General features: G+C 36.7%; 1 protein-coding gene across 11 annotated transcripts in view; it reads left to right on the top strand.

Moving 5' to 3' along the window:
• The window catches only part of CDK14 (cyclin dependent kinase 14), a 592,876-nt gene that overhangs the window by 172,306 nt on the left and 401,899 nt on the right, over positions 1–18,671 (top strand). For all 11 annotated transcript variants that reach the window (XR_010140627.1, NM_001133044.1, XM_009243031.4 and 8 more), the window contains 1 exon segment: positions 16,879–16,958. Coding sequence is in view for 10 of the 11 variants with exons in the window: in NM_001133044.1 (NP_001126516.1) it covers positions 16,879–16,958 (80 nt within the window). In the remaining variant the exon portion in view is untranslated.

The raw sequence follows: 18,671 nt of genomic DNA, 5'->3' as shown, positions 1-18,671 counted from the left end.
CTGGCTGCAAGCCTGAGTCCAGGGTTTTTATGGGCTTAGAATGGTCAAATTTGTGCTGATTGGTTTATGGATAGGCTTGGGAAGATCACCATTCAGAAAGAGGTATGATAGTGTAAAGAACCAATCGGGGACTGAAGTGAAGGCTTGGCCTGGGACCAGTCAGGAGCTGAAGTGAAGGCTTGGCCTGGGGCCAATCGGAGGCCGAGTGTACTGAACGAGAATGGACATTCTCACTCCGGTCACTGGACTGTATCTGGAACTGATAGTTTGGTGTTCAGACTTCAAAATGTCCTTAGCTTGAAGGTCGAGTTTCACTGGGAACCCATTCCTGTCTGTCTAGGAATTTGTCTGCCTCCTTTTGCTATCAACAGTACTGTAAATAGATGCTCAATTAATAAATGTTACCTGTGTAATGTTTTGAAACATTCCGATCAGGCTAAGGTTGATGAGACAAGACTAACAAATGGACTTTGGGATAGAGATTTGTTGTCAGGACATAGGAGGGTCTTCAACTGAACATTTGGATATAGTCTCTGTACCTGGGTTCATAGAGCAGCATCTGCTAGCAGAATTCTCCTGGAGATGATTTGATTGGTTGTTTTCTGTCAGTGTAAATAGAGCACTCCCACTGGACTGAATTCCAGCCAGGCCATCTCGGAGGTACTGTGCCCCATAGGTTCTGCCTCCATGTGCCTGCCCAGTCTCTACACTGCTTTCTCACTCAGCCTTCTGTTGCCTAGCTAGCAAGATTGCTTTCACCAATAAATCAAAATGCAGGAGTCATGAAACATTATGAAAGAAATAAGTGTTGGGGTCATTTTCCTTACAAGGAAGGTGTGAGCTTATTGGAACTTAAGGCTTCCTGGGTGATATGGTTTGGCTGTGTGTTCCCACCCAAATTTAATTTTGAATTGTAATTCCCAGTGTTTGGGGAGGCACCTTGTAGGAGGCAATTGGATCATGTGGGCAGATTTCCCCGTTGCTGTTCTCATGATAGTGAGCGAGTTCTCAGGAGATCTGGTTGTTTTGAAAGTGTGTAGCACTTCCCCCTTCGCTCTCTCTTCCTCTTGCTCCACCAAGTGAGGAACGTGCTTGCTTCCACTTCGCCCTTCTGCCATGATTGTAAGTTTCTTGAGGCCTCCCCAACCATGTTTCCTTAACAGCCTGTGGAACTGTGAGTTAATTAAACCTCTTTCTTATAAACAACCCAGTTTCAGATATGTCTTTATAGCATGCAAGAACAGACTAATACACTGGGTTTCTACTTAAGCCCATCCACTAAAAGGATATATTATTAAACCACAGCAAAATACGTGACCAATTATAAAAGTTCTGTAGAATGTTGTTTTTGGGAAAAAAATCTACGTATGAAGAAAACCTAGGAAATATACACACATGTTGAAGAATTTAACTCTGAATAGTGAGATTACTATTGGGGAAAAATTTTTCTGTACTGACCAAGTATTCTGCCATAAACATGTATCAATCAGTGTTATTCTAAAATATATTGTCATTCTAAATATATTGTCATTCTAAAATATATTGGTTTATTTTGACGTTTGTAAAGAATGATTAGTTGAAAACCTCCAAGAATAGTGACACTACTTTCAGATTAAATAATTTGATCATGAGTGTCTTGAAAGAAAAAACAGTTATAAACAGAATACTTTTGATGAACGAAGGAGTAGTATAAGAGTGTGGACTACACAACTTTCTTCTTTGGTTCATGCTTTAATTATTGCAACCCCACAGATAACTTAGGAAGTCTGACCACCTAGATCCAAATTGTGAACCTGCCTCTTCTAGTTGTGTGACTTACAACAAATTATTTAGCTACCTTGTGTCTCAGTTTCTTTATAAAGTGAAGATAATGATAGTATCTGTCACACAGAGGTATTAGCGTGATTAGATGAGACAACGTAAATAAAATCCTTGGCCCAGGTCCTGCCGCATAGTGGATACCTGAACATCAGTGCTAGTTTTGCTTTTACTTTAATTTTAGAGAGAGGGTTTCACTCTGTCACCTATTCTAGAGTGCAGTGGCAAAATTATAGCTCACTACAGCCTTGAACTCTTGGGCTCAAGCGATCCTCCTGCCTCAGCTTCCCAATTAGCTGAAATTAAAGGTGTGAGCCACCTCGCCTGGCTCTGTTTTTGAATTAAAGACTGTTATCTTGATTTTAAATTTATTGACTGTGTATAAAGCCAGTTCATTCAAAATCAGGCTGATTTGTACTCTGGCCTGCTTGGTAGGTTTTAGAAGTAATACTGGCATAGGTCTTCTCTTCTTTTCTTTCTTTCTTTTTTTTTTTTTTTTTTGAGATGGAGTCTTGCTCTGTTGCCCAGGTTGGAGTGCAATGGTGCAATCCCAGCTCACTGCTACTTCTGTCTCCTGTGTTCAAATGATTCTCCTGCCCCAGACTCCAGAGTAGCTGGAATTACAGGCGCTTGCCACCACGCCTGACTAATTTTTGTGCTTTTAGTAGAGATGGGGTTTCACCATGTTAGCCAGGCTGGTCATGAACTCCTGACCTCAAGTGATCTGCCTGCCTTGGCCTCCCAAAGTGCTGGGATTACAGGTGTGTGCCACTATGCCCGGCCAGCATAGGTCTTTCTTATACCAGTTATATATAACTCTTAGAATTTTTTTCTTTTTAAAATCTATTTAGCTCTTCAGTTATATATGAAGTAATATAAAACCTGATCTTCAACATGTGTAGGTAGTTCTTTTTCAACTTTATATTTAATTGAATAGCTTTTTAACTTGATAATGGTCTTGCCTATAAGACAGTCCATTTTAAGTGACACCCTTATTTTTAGAAGAACAGACCTTTAGATTCAGGTAATCAGTGATGTCATATAACATTGTTCTCTAATCCTTTTTTGTCATAAAAGGCTTAAAGTAAATAATATTGGCTTTTCTTGATATTATTTTTAATTTCATTTTGAATATATTCAACGGTAACATTTCCTATAAGTATGAAAGTAATACATTTTTATTGGGGAAAATAAAAATCACTAATAATCCTCTTGTCTTAATATCTCTCTATTACTTTCACCAGGCTACTGTGAAATTTTCTTTATTTGTTCTCCAAGGGCCTTTGCAGGCAACCAGAAAAAGAAAATACTAGCTTAAAATTGTGGTTATAACTTAAACTTGAGGGATGTGTATGTGTGTTTTGGTCTCTATTAGAATGGGTGGAGAAGAGTCTGAACTCTGAATACCCCTGCCTTAATGACTCTCGAGGGCTGTTTTAATTGTTTCTCCTGCTGTTCTAAGCTTCAGTTAATTTCATATAACTATTTTTGAATGCGACATGCAAAATCTCTAGTTAATACTATTTGGCAATGAGTAGTACTTGTGGACTCCTCAGAGCCTCATGGTGGTGAATCAGTGATGTGATTTTTTTGTGCATCTCATTTCACTGCTTTGGAGATGCTTTTTTCATGAGAGTGGAAACTTGACTTTTCTTTTGTGATCCTGGATGTGTATGCCTCTGTTAGAGAAAGGCGGGGCATTTATGACTCTGCTCAAGAAACAGGAACAGAATGCTTTAAACACATCTTTGGACCAGGAGGCTTGAAATGCTGTAAAGTTGAGCATCAGATTTGTCTGTTTTTCTTTAATCCTAGCTCATGCAATGATTCATTCTCGTGATGCTGTATATGGCTTTTAAAACAGAAAATTAGGAATGAATGGATTTGACTTTGATTTTTAGATACAGTATGAGATGTAGTATGTAAGAATTAGCAAGAGTGTAATAAGTAATCAAAGACTGAGGAAAAGTGATAATATCAAGAAGTATATCCATTTCTTTTCTGCTTTTCTAAAACAGTTTCTGTGGGAAAAAAAGCTACTACAGATAAAAATCTATTTGAAATGGTAACTTGACCTCAGAAGGAGAAAATTTGATTTCTCTAGAAACGTAAAATACAGGTTTTTCAAAGACCTTAGTAATGTGTTTCTCCAGACAAGTGTGCTTGAAAGTAGGACCAGAGAAAAATGAAAATACCTCCCCCTCCCCTCCCCTCCCACCCTCCTCCCCCTCCCCCTCTCTCCTCCTCCTCTTCTCCTTTTCCTTCTTCTCCTCCTCTTCCTCCTCCTCTTTCTCCCCCCACCCTCCTCCTACCTGGCTTCCTCCTTCCCCTTTTCTTCCTTCTTCTTAATTTTTGTTATTTGGTGTTTGTTTGCCTTCACAGAATTCCTTTCTTCACGGTTTTCAGTGTATGTGGGTAGTATATGGTATGTGTGGCATTATATGGTACATGTGGGTGTTATGTTTATGTATAAAAACTTATAGAACTAATTAACATAGTAGGTTTCAAATCTCAGTATGTGTGAAAAATCAATCTGAAAAACTCATAAGGAACTACATTTACTTATTTTTTATGAAACTATCCCATCTCATCAAACACGGCCCTTCTCTAGTAATTTCAAGAGTATGTGCAAACAACTACTTTTTACCTCTGTGGATGACTTGGGGATTTTTCCTGTGCTTTGCCTTCTTTTGATAAAGTGTTTGGAGTTCTTCCATTCATTCCTGGTCCTTGATAACTTTGCCTTACTTTTGTTTAGAATTTTTCCTTCTTTCATCATGCATTTTGGTTGCTTGGTACTTTCCTGTCTTCTCTGTTAGCTGGTAATCTCCTCAAGGGCTATATGCATGTTACTTCTTGCTCCACCTGGAACAATTCCTTGCATCTAGGAAGTATTTCTCTTCAAGATCCTGAGAAGTATACAACCCATAGCCCTAAAACTCCAGAAGGTTAATATATTAAAATGGATGATTAAAGTCTCTCAAAACCGAACAATCAAACATCAAAGCAGATAAGCACAAGTCATCTCAATGAGAAAAGTGGAAGAATTAGAAACCGAGTGTGAGCTCGGCTTTAAAGTTCACACACACAGGGTTCATGGGGGTAGAAAGGTCACAGAAGAAGTGCAAACACTCACCCCTGATATCATTGCTTCCAGGGAGAGTTAGTTTCAGGCATGAAAGTGCAGAACAAATGTAGATGTGAATTAAATTAACAAATGTCTTATGACATTTGATAGTACTTTGGTTCTCTTTGGAGTTCTGATTGAAGACTTGAGATGACTGTTTCACAGAATTTTAAAGAAATTTGGAGTTGAAATTGTTTCATCACTGTCCATGATCTTTGAGGATCTATGAAAAATTGGAGAGGCGTTAGCAGTCTTGAGATGTCCAGACCTTTACAGAAGACGATAAATCTATGAACCAGAACTGAAGGAAATGGTGTGACATTCCCCTTGCACACTCTTCTTGTTCCCCCTTCTCTAATGAAAATACTGTTCCAATGGTTTCTCAACAATTAGAAAGCAAAATAGTGACAAGAAGTTAGTAAAAAAAAAAAAAAAAAAAAAAAAAGTCATACTTAAATAACCTTAATTCCTTGTTTGGATCAGATTTTTAAGCTAGTAGACTTGCAGAACAGTGCAGCTATTATATATCTGCTTATTTTTAAAATGTTGCTAAATGTTCCCAGTTATGTTCTGGTAGATAAGAGGATTATAGGCAGTTGGATGATGTGCTGTTGCTGGTGGTGGATCTAAAACAGGCTATTCAGCTATACCTAAGAGTAGTAAGTTTTCCAGTAAGGTGCTGTTGCAGTATTTCTTTTACGTGGTAAGGACTTGGCTCATTTGTTTACCACTGAGCTTTCAACTATGAGGACACTCAAAATAGTTGAAAAACTTTTGAATGTTTATAGTAAAAAGGAGACTTCAGTTTTGGAGAGACCAGGCAAAGGAAGAGAGGCAGTGAGAAGCTGGTGTTGGAACCTGAAGGTTTAACACAATGATTTTCAGTCCTGGTTGCACATTAGAATCACTGCGGGTGTTTTTACAAATACAGATGCTAGGACTCTACCCCACACCAGTTAAATCAGGGGCGGAGCTAGGCATTGTTGTTTCAAATCTCCTCTGGTGATTCTGATATGTAGCCAAGGTTGAGGACCTGTACCTAGTCATCTGTGCAGCTGCAAAAGCTCAGCCCATCCCTCTCCAGGCTTTGCCTAGTGCACACAGGGGCAGCTGTGCTGAGCAGCAGCCAAAACAGTAGCCCCTTTTCCACTGCTTCCAAGAGACTGCCAGGATGGAATCCTCTCTGCCTCACATCACTGTGTCATATCCCAGGCACTACCCAAAGTAAAAACACTCCCTGATCATCCACTATGCCTCAGACTGCACCCTCATATTCTTCTTCCCTTTTGTTTTTAACCATTTGCAAGTATCATGTTTCTTAATGTGTGCCCCACACTGTCCCTTTCCTCTATCCTTTAGGCTCTTTCCATGTGTTCTAGATATAGAACATCATTCTCTGATCAGGAAATTCCTACATATTCTCTACCTCTTCTCTGAGTGTTTACTTCTGCTTTAACAGAAAACTGGCTGTCTCTTGCAGTCCCCCAAGTAACTCATAAATTTATATGTCTGGCCTAGATTTTTCTACTGAGATCCAGACTCATAAATACCAATGCTTCCTTTATGTCTCCAGTTGGATGTTCCCAGACTAAGATCTTCTTCCCAAACAGAACTCTTGATACTTTTTGTCTAAATTTTTCATCCTTTAATTTCACTCATTTCAGTAAATGATACCTCCATCCACTTAGATGCTAAAATCAGGAAGTAATGGAGTCATCCTTTATAATTTCCCTATCCCAATTCAGTTTATCCTGACAGCCTGGTTGTTCTGTCTTCAAAATACCATTTTCCTTTTTTCCCATTGCTCTTACCAGTACCCTGGTAAGAATAGCCACCAAGTTTCACCCAGAACCCCACAACAGCTTTCTGACTGCCCTTCCAGCTCCCACTGTGTGCTCCTGCAGGAATTCTCCACACCATAGTGAGTGAGCTGCAGACACAGAAGTTAATCATGCTGTTACCCTTCTTAAGATCTTTCATTGTTTTTTGTATCAGTCCTTTATGCAGCCCAGAAGGCCCTTGGTGATCTGGCTCCTGTCCTTCTCACTAGCTCTTCCACCCACACCTCACTAGCTCTATCCTTCTTCCCCCCATTTTTTCTTTCCCTTCCTCCTTCTCTTCTTCATTTTTGTTTAACACATCACGTTCCCACCCTCTGAGCTTTTGTGCAGGTTGTTCCATCTGCCTGGAATGTTCTTGGTTTATTCTTTTATCTTCCTTTTTTCAGCTTAATCCTTTCATGTAGAATGTAAAAATTGACCTCCCTTCCTTCCTTCCTTCCTTCCTTCCTTCCTTCCTTCCTTTCTCTCTCCTCTCTCTTTTCTCTCTTTCTTTTCTTTCTCTCTTCTTTTCTCTTTTTTAAGAAATGGGCAGCTGGGCGTGGTGGCTCACGTCTGTAATCCCAGCACTTTGGTAGGCCGAGGGGTGGATCACGGTGAGTTCACGTGTTCGAGACCAGCCTGGCCAACATGGTGAAACCCCGTCTCTACTACAGATACAAAAAATTAGCTGGGCGTGGTGGTGCATACCTGTAATCTCAGTTACTCGGGAGGCTGAGGCAGGAGAATTGCTTGAACCCGGGAGGCAGAGGTTGCAGTGAGCCGAGATTGCGCCATTGTACTCCAGCCTGGGCAACAGGATGAGACTCTGTCTCAAAAAAAGAAAAAAAATATAAAAAGATGTGCATGCTGTGTTGCCTAGGCTGAATTGTGTGGTACAATCATAGCTCGCTATAACCTTGAACTCTTGGGCTCTAGTGGTTCCCCCACCTCAGCATCCTAAGTAGCTGGGACTACAGGCATGGCCACCATGCTCAACTATTTTTTAAATTTTTGTAGAGAGGAGTTTTGCTGTGTTGCCCAGGCATGTCTCAAACCCCTGGTCAGAAGTGATCTTCCTGCCCCAGCCCTCCTATTTCTCTTATATAGCGTGCTGCGATTTTCCCTTATCACACTTATACCAATGCATATTGTATTCTTTAAAAAAGAACTTATTATAGAAAATAACTAGTAGAGAGTATAGTCATAAACTTCCATGAAGCCATCACCCATCTTCAAACATGGGCAACTCATGACTGATCATATTTCATCTATATTCATTCCCTGCAATTATTTTGAAAGAAACCCCAGGCCTTATATTACTTTATATTAGATTTATTTTTTGAAAGATAAGCATTGTGTTTTAAAACACACTACAATACTATATGATAACATGTAAAAAATTAAATGGTTCGTTAATATCAACTATACAGTGTTAAAATACACTTTGTTTGAATCCAGAAAAATTGAGTCTATACATTGCAATGAATTGCAGTTACATGTCAGTCTTTTAGTCCATGGGTTACCCCTACCATGGCTTTTTTCTCCTTGAAGTTGATTTGTTGAAGAAACAGATTAATTTCTCCTATAGAGCTTTAGAAGTCTGGATTTTCCTTATTGTTTCCTAATGGTGTTATTTAACTTGTTCCCTTATGCCCTTTAAATAAGTAGTTAGATTTAGACTTGGTCAGAGTCTAACTGTTGATAATCTACTAAGTGATTATGGTTAGCAAAATGGTGATATTCAAATCTGTCTTTCCGTCTTCATTTGTTACATGCAGTGCATCTATAGAGAAACTTCCTCAAAACAACTACAATATTTAATTATACTGAGGTACAGTGTATATGAAAGAGTATGAAAGGGAAGGAAAATGTTTGATATATTCTGTATTTAGAAGGTTTTAAAGTAATGAAATGATTCTGTGATACCCTCCAAAATGACCAGTTAGGTTTTTTGTTTCATTTTAAAACTTACAAATTTAAACATACTTTATATCTTTAAATTGCAGGTATTATTTTACTAATGCACAAATTGTCTAATTTGACAAATGGGAGCCTCTGGAATCTCTTTGACATGCCTCAGTCATTTTTGTACTTAGATGTTCTGTGTCTGTTTCCTTGGCTAAACTATTGGCTCCTTAAATGGGGGGACTTGTCTGTATTGTTTATCCTTTACCCCACACACAGACTCACAGTCTCTCAGTTAATATTTATTGAATAAGGGGTGGGATATTAAAATTTCATTAAGTGCAAGGCTGTCTTATAGAAGAAGACCTAGTTTAGTCTTTGTGGATTCAGATCTTGAATCAGAGAGTAAAACTCACAGGAAGCATTTTTGTCTCAACATAAGGAAGAACTAAATAATTTGAATTTTTATAGAGGAGTTGGGGTTCCATGAAAATGTTTTAGGGACTATTTTGATCCAAGCAGTGAGAGTACAAGGATAGACCATCAAGCCAGTGAGGATCTTTTTGTCTCCTTGGGAGCCTGGATGATTACTGAGGTTACTTTTAATTGTAAGATGATAAGACCCTAAAATCCTTTGTTGACAGATTTTATTTTTAGAAAGGTGCAAATTTGGGTGATTTAAAATTGCTGAAATGTACATAATTTAATTTTTTCCTATGAACATTATATGCCACTCTAATATTATGTTTCTAAGTATTATGAGTTTGTATATTTGATAAAGCATTGATAATGATTAATCATGCTTTAGTAGCAATCAGTTCTTTTTATAGGTAATAATTATTGATTGAATATGCCCTTTCCTCATTTCATTCAATCTTTTTGCATTGTTAGTCACATCCTAATAAATAGCCATTATACTATTGTTTTATTAATCTTTGGATTTTATTCAAAAAGAAATTAATGTGTCCATTTTTGCTTTGGTTGGTTGTACTTTTGAGGTTTTACTAAAGAACTATTTGCCCAACTAATGTTCTGAAGCATTTCCCAATGTTTTCTTTTAGTAGTAAGCTTCTACAAGCAAACAATCAACAAAGCGAAGACACAGCCTACAGAATGAGAGAAAATACTTGCAAACTGTTCAACAGACAAGGGATTAATAACCAGAATACATAAGGAACTCAAACAAATAGCAAAAACAAAAATCCCCCCAAACCCCTAAAGATCAATTAAAAAATGGGCAAAACATTTGAATAGACATTTCTCAAAAGAGGAGATACGCATGTTCAGCAGGTGTATGAAAAAATGCTCAACATCATTAAAAATCTGAGAAATACAAATCAAAACCATACTGAGATATCATCCCACCTCAGTTAAAATGGCTTTTATCTGAAAGACAGGCAATAACAAGTAGCGATGAGGATATGGAGAAAGGGGAACGCTTGTATGCTATTGGTGGGAATGTAAATTAGTACAGCCGCTATAGAGAACAGTGTGGAGGAGCCTCAAAAAACTAGAACTACCATATCATCCAGCAGTCCCACTCCTGGGTGTATCTATCCAAAGGAAAGGAAATCAATATGTGGAAGAGATACCTGCACCCCCATGTTTATTGCAGCACTGTTCACAATAGTCAAGGTATGGAATCAGCTTACAAGTGTCCATCAGTGGATGAGGAAAATGTGATAGATAATACACAATAGAATATTATTCAGCCATAAAAAATAATTAAATATTGTCACTGGCAACGTGGGTGGAACTGGAGGACATTAAGTTCGTAAATAAGCCAAGCACTAAGACAAATAGCACATGTTTTCACTGATATATGGGAACTAAAAAATTGTTCTCATGGAGGTAGAGTAGAATGATGGTTACTAGAGGTTGGCAAGGGTAGTGGAGAGATGGAGGATAAAGAGGGGTTGATTAATAGGCACAAAAATATAGTTACATAGAAGGAATAAGACCGTTTAGTAGCACAATAGGATGACTATAGTTAACAATAATTTATTGCATATTTCAAAATAGCTGGAGGAGTGGATTTGAAAAGTTCCCAACAGAAAGAAATGATAAATGGTTGAGGTGGTGGATGCCTCAATTATCATAATTTGATCATTACACATTGTATGTTTATATCAATATCATATGTACCCTGTAAATATGTACAACTATTATGTATCCATAAGTTTTTGAAAAAGAAACGAATTTAAGACAAACTAGTTTTAGTCTTCTTCCACTTCTCTCTGTATTACTTTGATATAGATTATGACAAGGTGTAATTACTGACAGTTTACCTTGAAATTCTAATTTATTTTTCTAGAATAAAGTATAGTAGTTAGCACTTTTAGGATATTCCTGAAGAGTAAACATTAAACAGTGTTGAGATGACTTCTTATTCACACCTGAATAAGAATTGAATTTAGATGACAGTAACAATGTCATGAATATTTAGTTAAGTTTAATTTTTGAAATATGTATGTAATACAGTATAGTGAGCATTTTAACTAACATATAAAGAGGGAATTAATAAATGAAACACTATTAGTATAACTTTAAAAATATTTTAATAACTTTGCCAAAAATCTGTAAATTCTTCCGAAAATACTGTCCTTGCCCTACTCCAGCATTCTACTGTCACTCCCTCCAAAGTATCTACATTTCCTTCTATTGCCTCTAGGCCAATACTGCAAGGAAACAAGAGCATTGTATATGTCTGTACTTGGTATTATTTTCCTTTGCAGTTTCTCTTGAGACAAAATCATGATGGAAGAGAGAAGAAGAATATATTAAATTTCCCAGAGTATATTAAATTTATTTTGGGTATATTGCTTTAATTTCCTTCATATCCTCTAGACATAATTTCTTCTAGGTGTTAGTTAGCACATGGACACTGTTTTCAAAGATGACACAGATAATATTTGCAATTTTTTTTTGTGTGCTAAGATATTCTGTTAATTTGAAGTAACTAATGGAATGGTCGACCTTTAGGCTTTCCTTTGAGAATTTTTTTCCATAAGGAAGTTCTCTTTAAGCGTCATCTTTTGAAACTGGAAAATGTACTTTGAGCTAAGTGGGGAGTTTTCCTTTATTGTTTTTGCAAAACATTAAATGGACAAATGAATAGGTGAAAAAATAAATAGGCTGTTTTATTTATTGATAACTTCTCCCAGCACTATGGGAGGCCGAGACAGGCAGATCATGAGGTCAGGAGATGGAGATCATCCTGGCTAACACGGTGAAACCCCATCTCTACTAAAAATACAAAAAAATTAGCTGGGCGTGGTGGCGGGCGCCTATAGTCCCAGCTACTCGGGAGGCTGAGGCAGGAGAATGGTGTGAACCTGGGAGGTGGAGCTTACAGTGAACCGAGATCACGCCACTGCACTCCAGCCTGGGCGACTGAGCGAGACTCCATCTCAAAAAAAAAAAAAAAAAAGAAAACTTCTAGACCTTGCTTTACTCCCACAAGAAAATTTTATATTTACAAATTTAGGGCACACAGATGTGTGGACAAAGTTTCTGAAATTGACAGATTTGGATTTGTGCTTTGTGCTTAGAAACAGTTTGAAAGTTGGATCCCCTTTCAGCCTGGCTCTACCTGGCTACCCAGTATCCCCATGTCCTGTGCATGGAGATATTCTCCCCACTCCTGCCCAGTGCAGTTCTTCCTGGTACAGCACTTTGGAGTTCGTACCGCCTGATGGGCAGACTAAAGCAATGAGTCACGGCTCCTTTGGGCTAAGCTGGGAATGACAGTTATTGGAAAAATAAGAGAATAAGCATAAAGAATCTCTGAAATAAAATGGCTCTGTGTACAGCTTAAAGCAACTACAGGCAAATTTGGCAGTAACTGCAATAGAACGTTCTGTAGTAATATTAGCACAATTTAGAGCCCTTTTTATTTACCTGAATTAACGTCTCCACTGGCAATCAAGCCCTGATTGCCTTCTATTCGTTAGCCTTTGATTTAATTAATAAGACTTGTTGAAGAGGGATCTTCAATGTTTTTCTGTAAACAGCTCTAATTTATTGATTCAATTTGAATTTTGTGATTATTTCAAGTTATTTAAATCAACGTTTGAATTATATGTTTTAAGTTTTCATAAAATAGGTTAAATCCACAAGATAATTAGAAGACACAGTATTCATTTTGTTTTTCATACAGTAATGTATCTTTTTGATATCTTTAAAAATTTCCATTTTGTAAATGAGTTAGTAACTTAGACTGTCAAATATTTCAGGTCATATTAAAGTTTAAAATAAGGCTGGGTACAGTGGTTCACACCTGTAATCCCAGCACTTTAGGAGGGTGAGGCAAGAGGATCACTTGAGCCCAGGAGTTCAAGACTATCCTGGGCAACATAGTGAGACCTTTTATCTAAAATTTTTTTTTAAAAATTAGCCTGACGTGATGGCATGGCTCTGTAGTCTCAGCTACTCTGGAGGCTGAGGTAGGAGAATCTCTTGAGCACAGGAGATGGAGGCTGGGGGCTGCAGTGAGCCGTGATCGTGCCACTGCACTTCAGCCTGGACGACAGAGTGAGACCCTGTCTCAAAAAAAAAAAAAAAAAGGTTTAAAATATACATGAACAAAAGGTAGACTATTAAAAAATTTCCTGATGTTATCTTTTCCACAGCTATCTTTTCTAAAAGTGGACCCAGTGACTTAACATTTTTACTAGGCTTTAAAACTGAGAGACTCAGTAGTTGTTGAGTGTTGAGATATGTAGATAAAAAGTAATTAAGAAAGGAGAAAGTCACAATGACTCTTAGGTTAAAGAGCAATTTGATAATCAATATGATTCTTAATGAGAAACCGATGAAGCAGTCGTAGAAAAGGGAGATGCTGATTAGTGGTCTGTGCTCAGATTATTAAAGGTTAGTGAGTGTTTTGAAACATGTCTGCTGGGTGCAAAAAGGTTAATTAACAAAGCATTCTACAAATTCTTAAGGAATATAAAAAACTTAAAGGAAATAAAACTTTTCTATATGTAGATGCAGTAAACACAAAGAGACCACACCTTTTATTTGTAAAAAGAAAATAAACATTTAAACCTAACATGAAAGAAGATGTTGAAAACTTTATAAAATGTTGGTATTTTTGAAATTTTTTGGAAATAATACTTTTAGTAATTTATTCTGGACTTATTTTGCAGGTATGATGAGGAAAATGTTAGTATACTATTATAACAGTATTAATATTCACCCAGTGAAATATTTTGAGAATCTACTCTGTGCCAAGAAGGTCCTAGATACTGGGCACATATCAGTTGATAAAACAGAAAAAGACCCCTTCATTTCTGGAACTTACAGTGTAGTATATATTTTAAGGAGATTTTAGTTTGAAATGATGTAATACATAAAATCTCAGTGTCATGAACTGTTGAGATGATCATAACTTATTAAAAACAAACACTTGGAGGTTCAATTCATGGAGAATTCAGAATATGAATTCCATGAACCTAGGTCTTGTTTTTTTATGCAGTTATCATAGAAAATATTTTCAAAGACCTTTTTCACTACGAAAATAATACAAATTAGTCAATGAAATTACTTAGGGGGAATCCATCTTTAGTTGCACTTAAAAAATGAGTGTTGATTCAATTAAAGGCTGGTGTCCTTTCAGTGTGTTACAAGGCAATCATAGTTTCATGCCTGAGAATGTGCTTTAAGTACACAACCTACAGAAGCATGCGGTTCCTATATTCCAGAACTCAGTTCACAATACGTGATACATACAAGTTAATGCTCTCAAGAGAAATGGAAAGCTCTGCGGGAAAAAGGTTGTGTGTGTTTTATGGGTGAGGGGAAAATATCTGTAAATGAGGGGGAAATTCCAAGCAGTTCCTGGAATCAGTTACTGCCTCCTCAGGGAGCCAGTGATGAGCTCAACTGGGCTGAGAAAAATTCATGCAGTTATCAGCACTAACTGCATCCCAGCCTCAAGCCCCGCCAAAGTGCTTAGTCCTAAAAGATGAAGTGAAGAATACAAGGTGCAGTCTCCAGCTGAACCCCATGTGCATAGTAATTTTTTTTGCCTGCATCTGGGTACCTAGAGCACAAACAGGATTAGAAAAATCAAGAAAATATACTCAGGAGAAGAGTTTGCAGAACAGAAAAGCAGCAGGCCTGTCCTCTCTGCTAAAGCAGAAAGAAAAAGAAACACAACTCCTAACCTTGAGGAGATGGTACGTTGTGGAGCCTTATAATCAGGTCTCCCTATCCCATTACTGTAACCAATAATAATGTATTTCCACAATCAGTTCAATGAAAAATGCCACTAGGATGGTTCAACTATGATGAATTCCTTGTTCTTTTGGGTTTTATGTCTATGGCAATTTTTTGAGCGAAAACAGACCAAATAGATTTAGGTTTAAAAAAGAGACATTCAAATTCTTTCAAACTCAGGCACTGGATTCTCTGGCCCACATAAGTTCTCCTTTGCTAGTTCTTTAACCTCTAGAGATTTTTGGTAGCCATTTAAATTGCAACAAGAGACCATTTTTGACCTATTAAATTGGCAAAATCAGACACTGAGAACATATAGTGTAGGTGAAGGAGGAGAGGCAGAGGAGCTCTATTTGGTATAGGAAAGGATACCAAATATTTATATTGGTATCCTCTATGTAGGATGCTTCTCCAATATTCATCAAAATGGAGAGCAGAAATGCACATACCTTTGACCTTGCAATGGCACTTTTAGGAATTTAACTTACAGACATATTTTTACAGGATGGAATTACACATACAAGAATATTTATTACATCATTGTAGTAGCAAAATTTGGGAACAAGCTACATAGCTATCAATAGAGGACTGGGATTAAATTTAGTATGCTATACTCATACATAAGAACACCCTGTGGTTTTCTAAAGCAAAAGGCAGTTTTCTTTGAATTTATGTCACCAAAATATGTTGTTAAGTGTAAACAATATAGAGTATACTCTGTATTGTATGCTACTATTTGTGTATTTGTGTATATGTGTATATTTATGTGTATATATATGTGATACATATACATGTAAGTCTATATATCTTGTATCTTTTACATTTTTAATACAGTTGTCTCTCCATATTTGAGGTTTCTGTATCTGGATTCAACCAACTTTGGATTGAAAATATTTGGGAAAAAAGACAGATAATATAACAATTAAAATGATATGTGTGAAAAATACAGTATAACAACAATTTACATAGTGTTTATGTTATATTAGGTATTATAAGTACTCTAGAGATGATTTAAAGTGTATGGGTGGTGGGCACAGGTTTTATGCAAACACTACAGCATTTTATGTAATAGACTTACACATCCTCAGACTTCGTATCAAAGGGGATCCTGGAACCAATCCACTGAGGATTATATATGTGCTTTTGTTTTTTCCTATTTTAATTAACAAACAAACCAAATAAAGTATGGTTCTAGGCCCAGTGTAGGTAGAAAATAGAACACTCAAGGAGGGGACTAATATAGATAGTCACGTCTTTGATTGATGACAGAATTGACTGGATAAAAAGTTAACTCCATAGCACAATCTTACTTTTAATTGGCGCCAACACATATTTAGAATGTGTCTGGAAGGACCATCTGCTTTGGATAGGTCTTGTGTAATCTTGTAATGGTAAAATATTCATAACTTTTTTGATGACATACTGTAATATAAAGCACAACTAGACCAAATATAATTTTAGGAGGTTGTAGTAAAAAAGAAAAAAAAAAAGAAAAAAATGGGAATTTTTTCCTTTTTTTTTTTTTGAGAGAGAGAAGAATATCAAGTTTCTGTCCTTGGGAATTGAATGACCTCAGCTAAAGACTGAAAATGAAGACATTTCAGCAGAAGGAACAAAGAGGGAGCTATTGGAGAAACAAAGGAACAGAGTTATTTTTGATTGCATGATTTTTAATTAATCTGAGAATAATTATCAAGTGTGGTGATTTGGTTAAATACTAGTTTCATTCTGGAAGGAACACAGTGAATCACAGAAAACTTCAGTTAAATCTTGGCCTATGCAAGTATGAATATTTAAAATGTGAATATTTATGATGATGATACAGAATTCCCAGCCAAAACTAACCTTGCTTTGGTGATATAATTGAGTCACTGACATTTTTAGCATAAAAGTGAATTTATTTAGTTATATAAATTATAAGGAAGACAATTAGAACTATAATGGGCACAAATTTTCATGGATTCACTTATCTTTCATTTCTCATAGGGTAAATGGGAAGTTGGTAGCTCTGAAGGTGATCAGGCTGCAGGAAGAAGAAGGGACACCTTTCACAGCTATCAGGGAAGGTAGGTACTTTTCCTTGTTGATATTGCTTTTGTGTTTCTGTGGTCCCCGTAGCTATTTTAATGTTATACACCTCTGAATATGCTGAGTTTTAAAATTACACGATTGTATCTTTCATTAAAATGTGTAAACTGAAATTTAAAAATCAGTATCTCTTGTAGTCATGTCAAATCACGTTAAATCAAACAAGATTATCTGCTGTGTGCTCAGATGTGGAATAAAATGCTGTGCATTAATGGTGAAGCTATCTATATAATTGAGGAATTTTGTATGTCTGCTATCATTTACAGAGTTCCTTAGATACATATTAGTTTAACATTATTCTGTATTGATGATTTTTAAGAAAAAATCTTTAAAAATGGGGATTTGTCATGCCATCTTACTAGTCATTTGACTTTCTTTTCTTCCTTTGTTTCTATCCTTTACTGTACTTTTATTGGTTTTTCTGACTGGAAGAAGATAACATAGACATTCTTTGTATATTAGGGTCATTTATGTTGTGATATTTTCCTCTAGTCTGTTATTTTCTAAAATTTCTTTTATAATATAGTTATTTGCTACATATAAGATTTTATTTTTTATTAAATTAAATAGCTCTATCTTTGCTTTGTTACCTGCATAGAAAGGCTTTTGTATTCCAAGAGAATAAAATATCTTTTTTTTAAATTAGTGGGAACTTTTCAGTTCAGTTTAATAACTTTTAGGATAAGTAGGTTTACCTCTACTACATTTTTAAAAGTGCAGATTATCTTGACATAAGACTTCAGTTTATTTTTGCATTGAAGGGATCACAGCTATTATTCTGTTCATCCATAACAAGATAAATTGGTGGTTTGCTGCAATAATTTATCAAGGTATTGATGAACTAAATGTGGTCTGTCACTGCTTTCGTTTGTTTCCCACAACTATTGATATGATTTACATGTATCATTTTTGAAAATCTTGTTTCTATTTCTACTCTCTCACCTCTTATTCTCCTTTTCATTCAATTTTAATTTTGTTTCCATCATTTATCTTTAGTGGAAACTGTTCTTATAAAGTTCATCAGTCACTTGCTTCTTGTCAAGTCAAATGTATACCTCTCTGTCTTATTTTACCCAGCCTTTTAGCAGATTGCATGGTTGAAACAGTCTCTTCTGTGACATAAGATTTTCCAAGTAGGTAGGTTTTTCTCTTAGGCTGACCCTTTCTCTGAGTTAGGGGGAGTTTCAGGACAGAAGAGGGCCTCTTTTTTTTTTTTTTCTGAGACAGAATCTTGCTCTGTCACCCAGGCTAGAGTGCAATGGCACAATCTTGGCTCACTGCAACCTCTGTCTCCCTGGTTCAAACAATTCTCCTGCCTCAACCTCCTGCATAGCTGGAGGTTTTTACAGGCGTGCGCCACTACACCTGGCTAATTTTTGTGTTTTTAGTAGAGACGGGGTTTCACTGTGTTGGCCAGGCTGGTCTCGAACTCCTGAAGTAGTGATCCACCCACCTCAGCCTCCCAAAGTGCTGGGATTACAGGCGTGAGCCACTGTGCCTGGCTTTTTTTTTTTTTTTTTTTTTTTTCTAATAAGCACTCTGTCCTAGGTGATATTATTTATTTCGTGAGTTTAAAGAGCAGCTGTAAGTTGATATCCTACACATGCATCTCTTTAGCTAAGACCTTGTCTTCATCTCTATTTCATATATCCACCTGCCTATTTGGCATCTTCTCTTGAATACAGTAGTAT

This window comes from Pongo abelii, chromosome 6, assembly GCF_028885655.2.
Source record: "Pongo abelii isolate AG06213 chromosome 6, NHGRI_mPonAbe1-v2.0_pri, whole genome shotgun sequence".
Classification (NCBI taxonomy): Eukaryota; Metazoa; Chordata; class Mammalia; order Primates; family Hominidae; genus Pongo; species Pongo abelii.
Note: the sequence above shows the minus strand (reverse complement) of the source record. Positions and strands in the feature narration are given on the sequence as shown.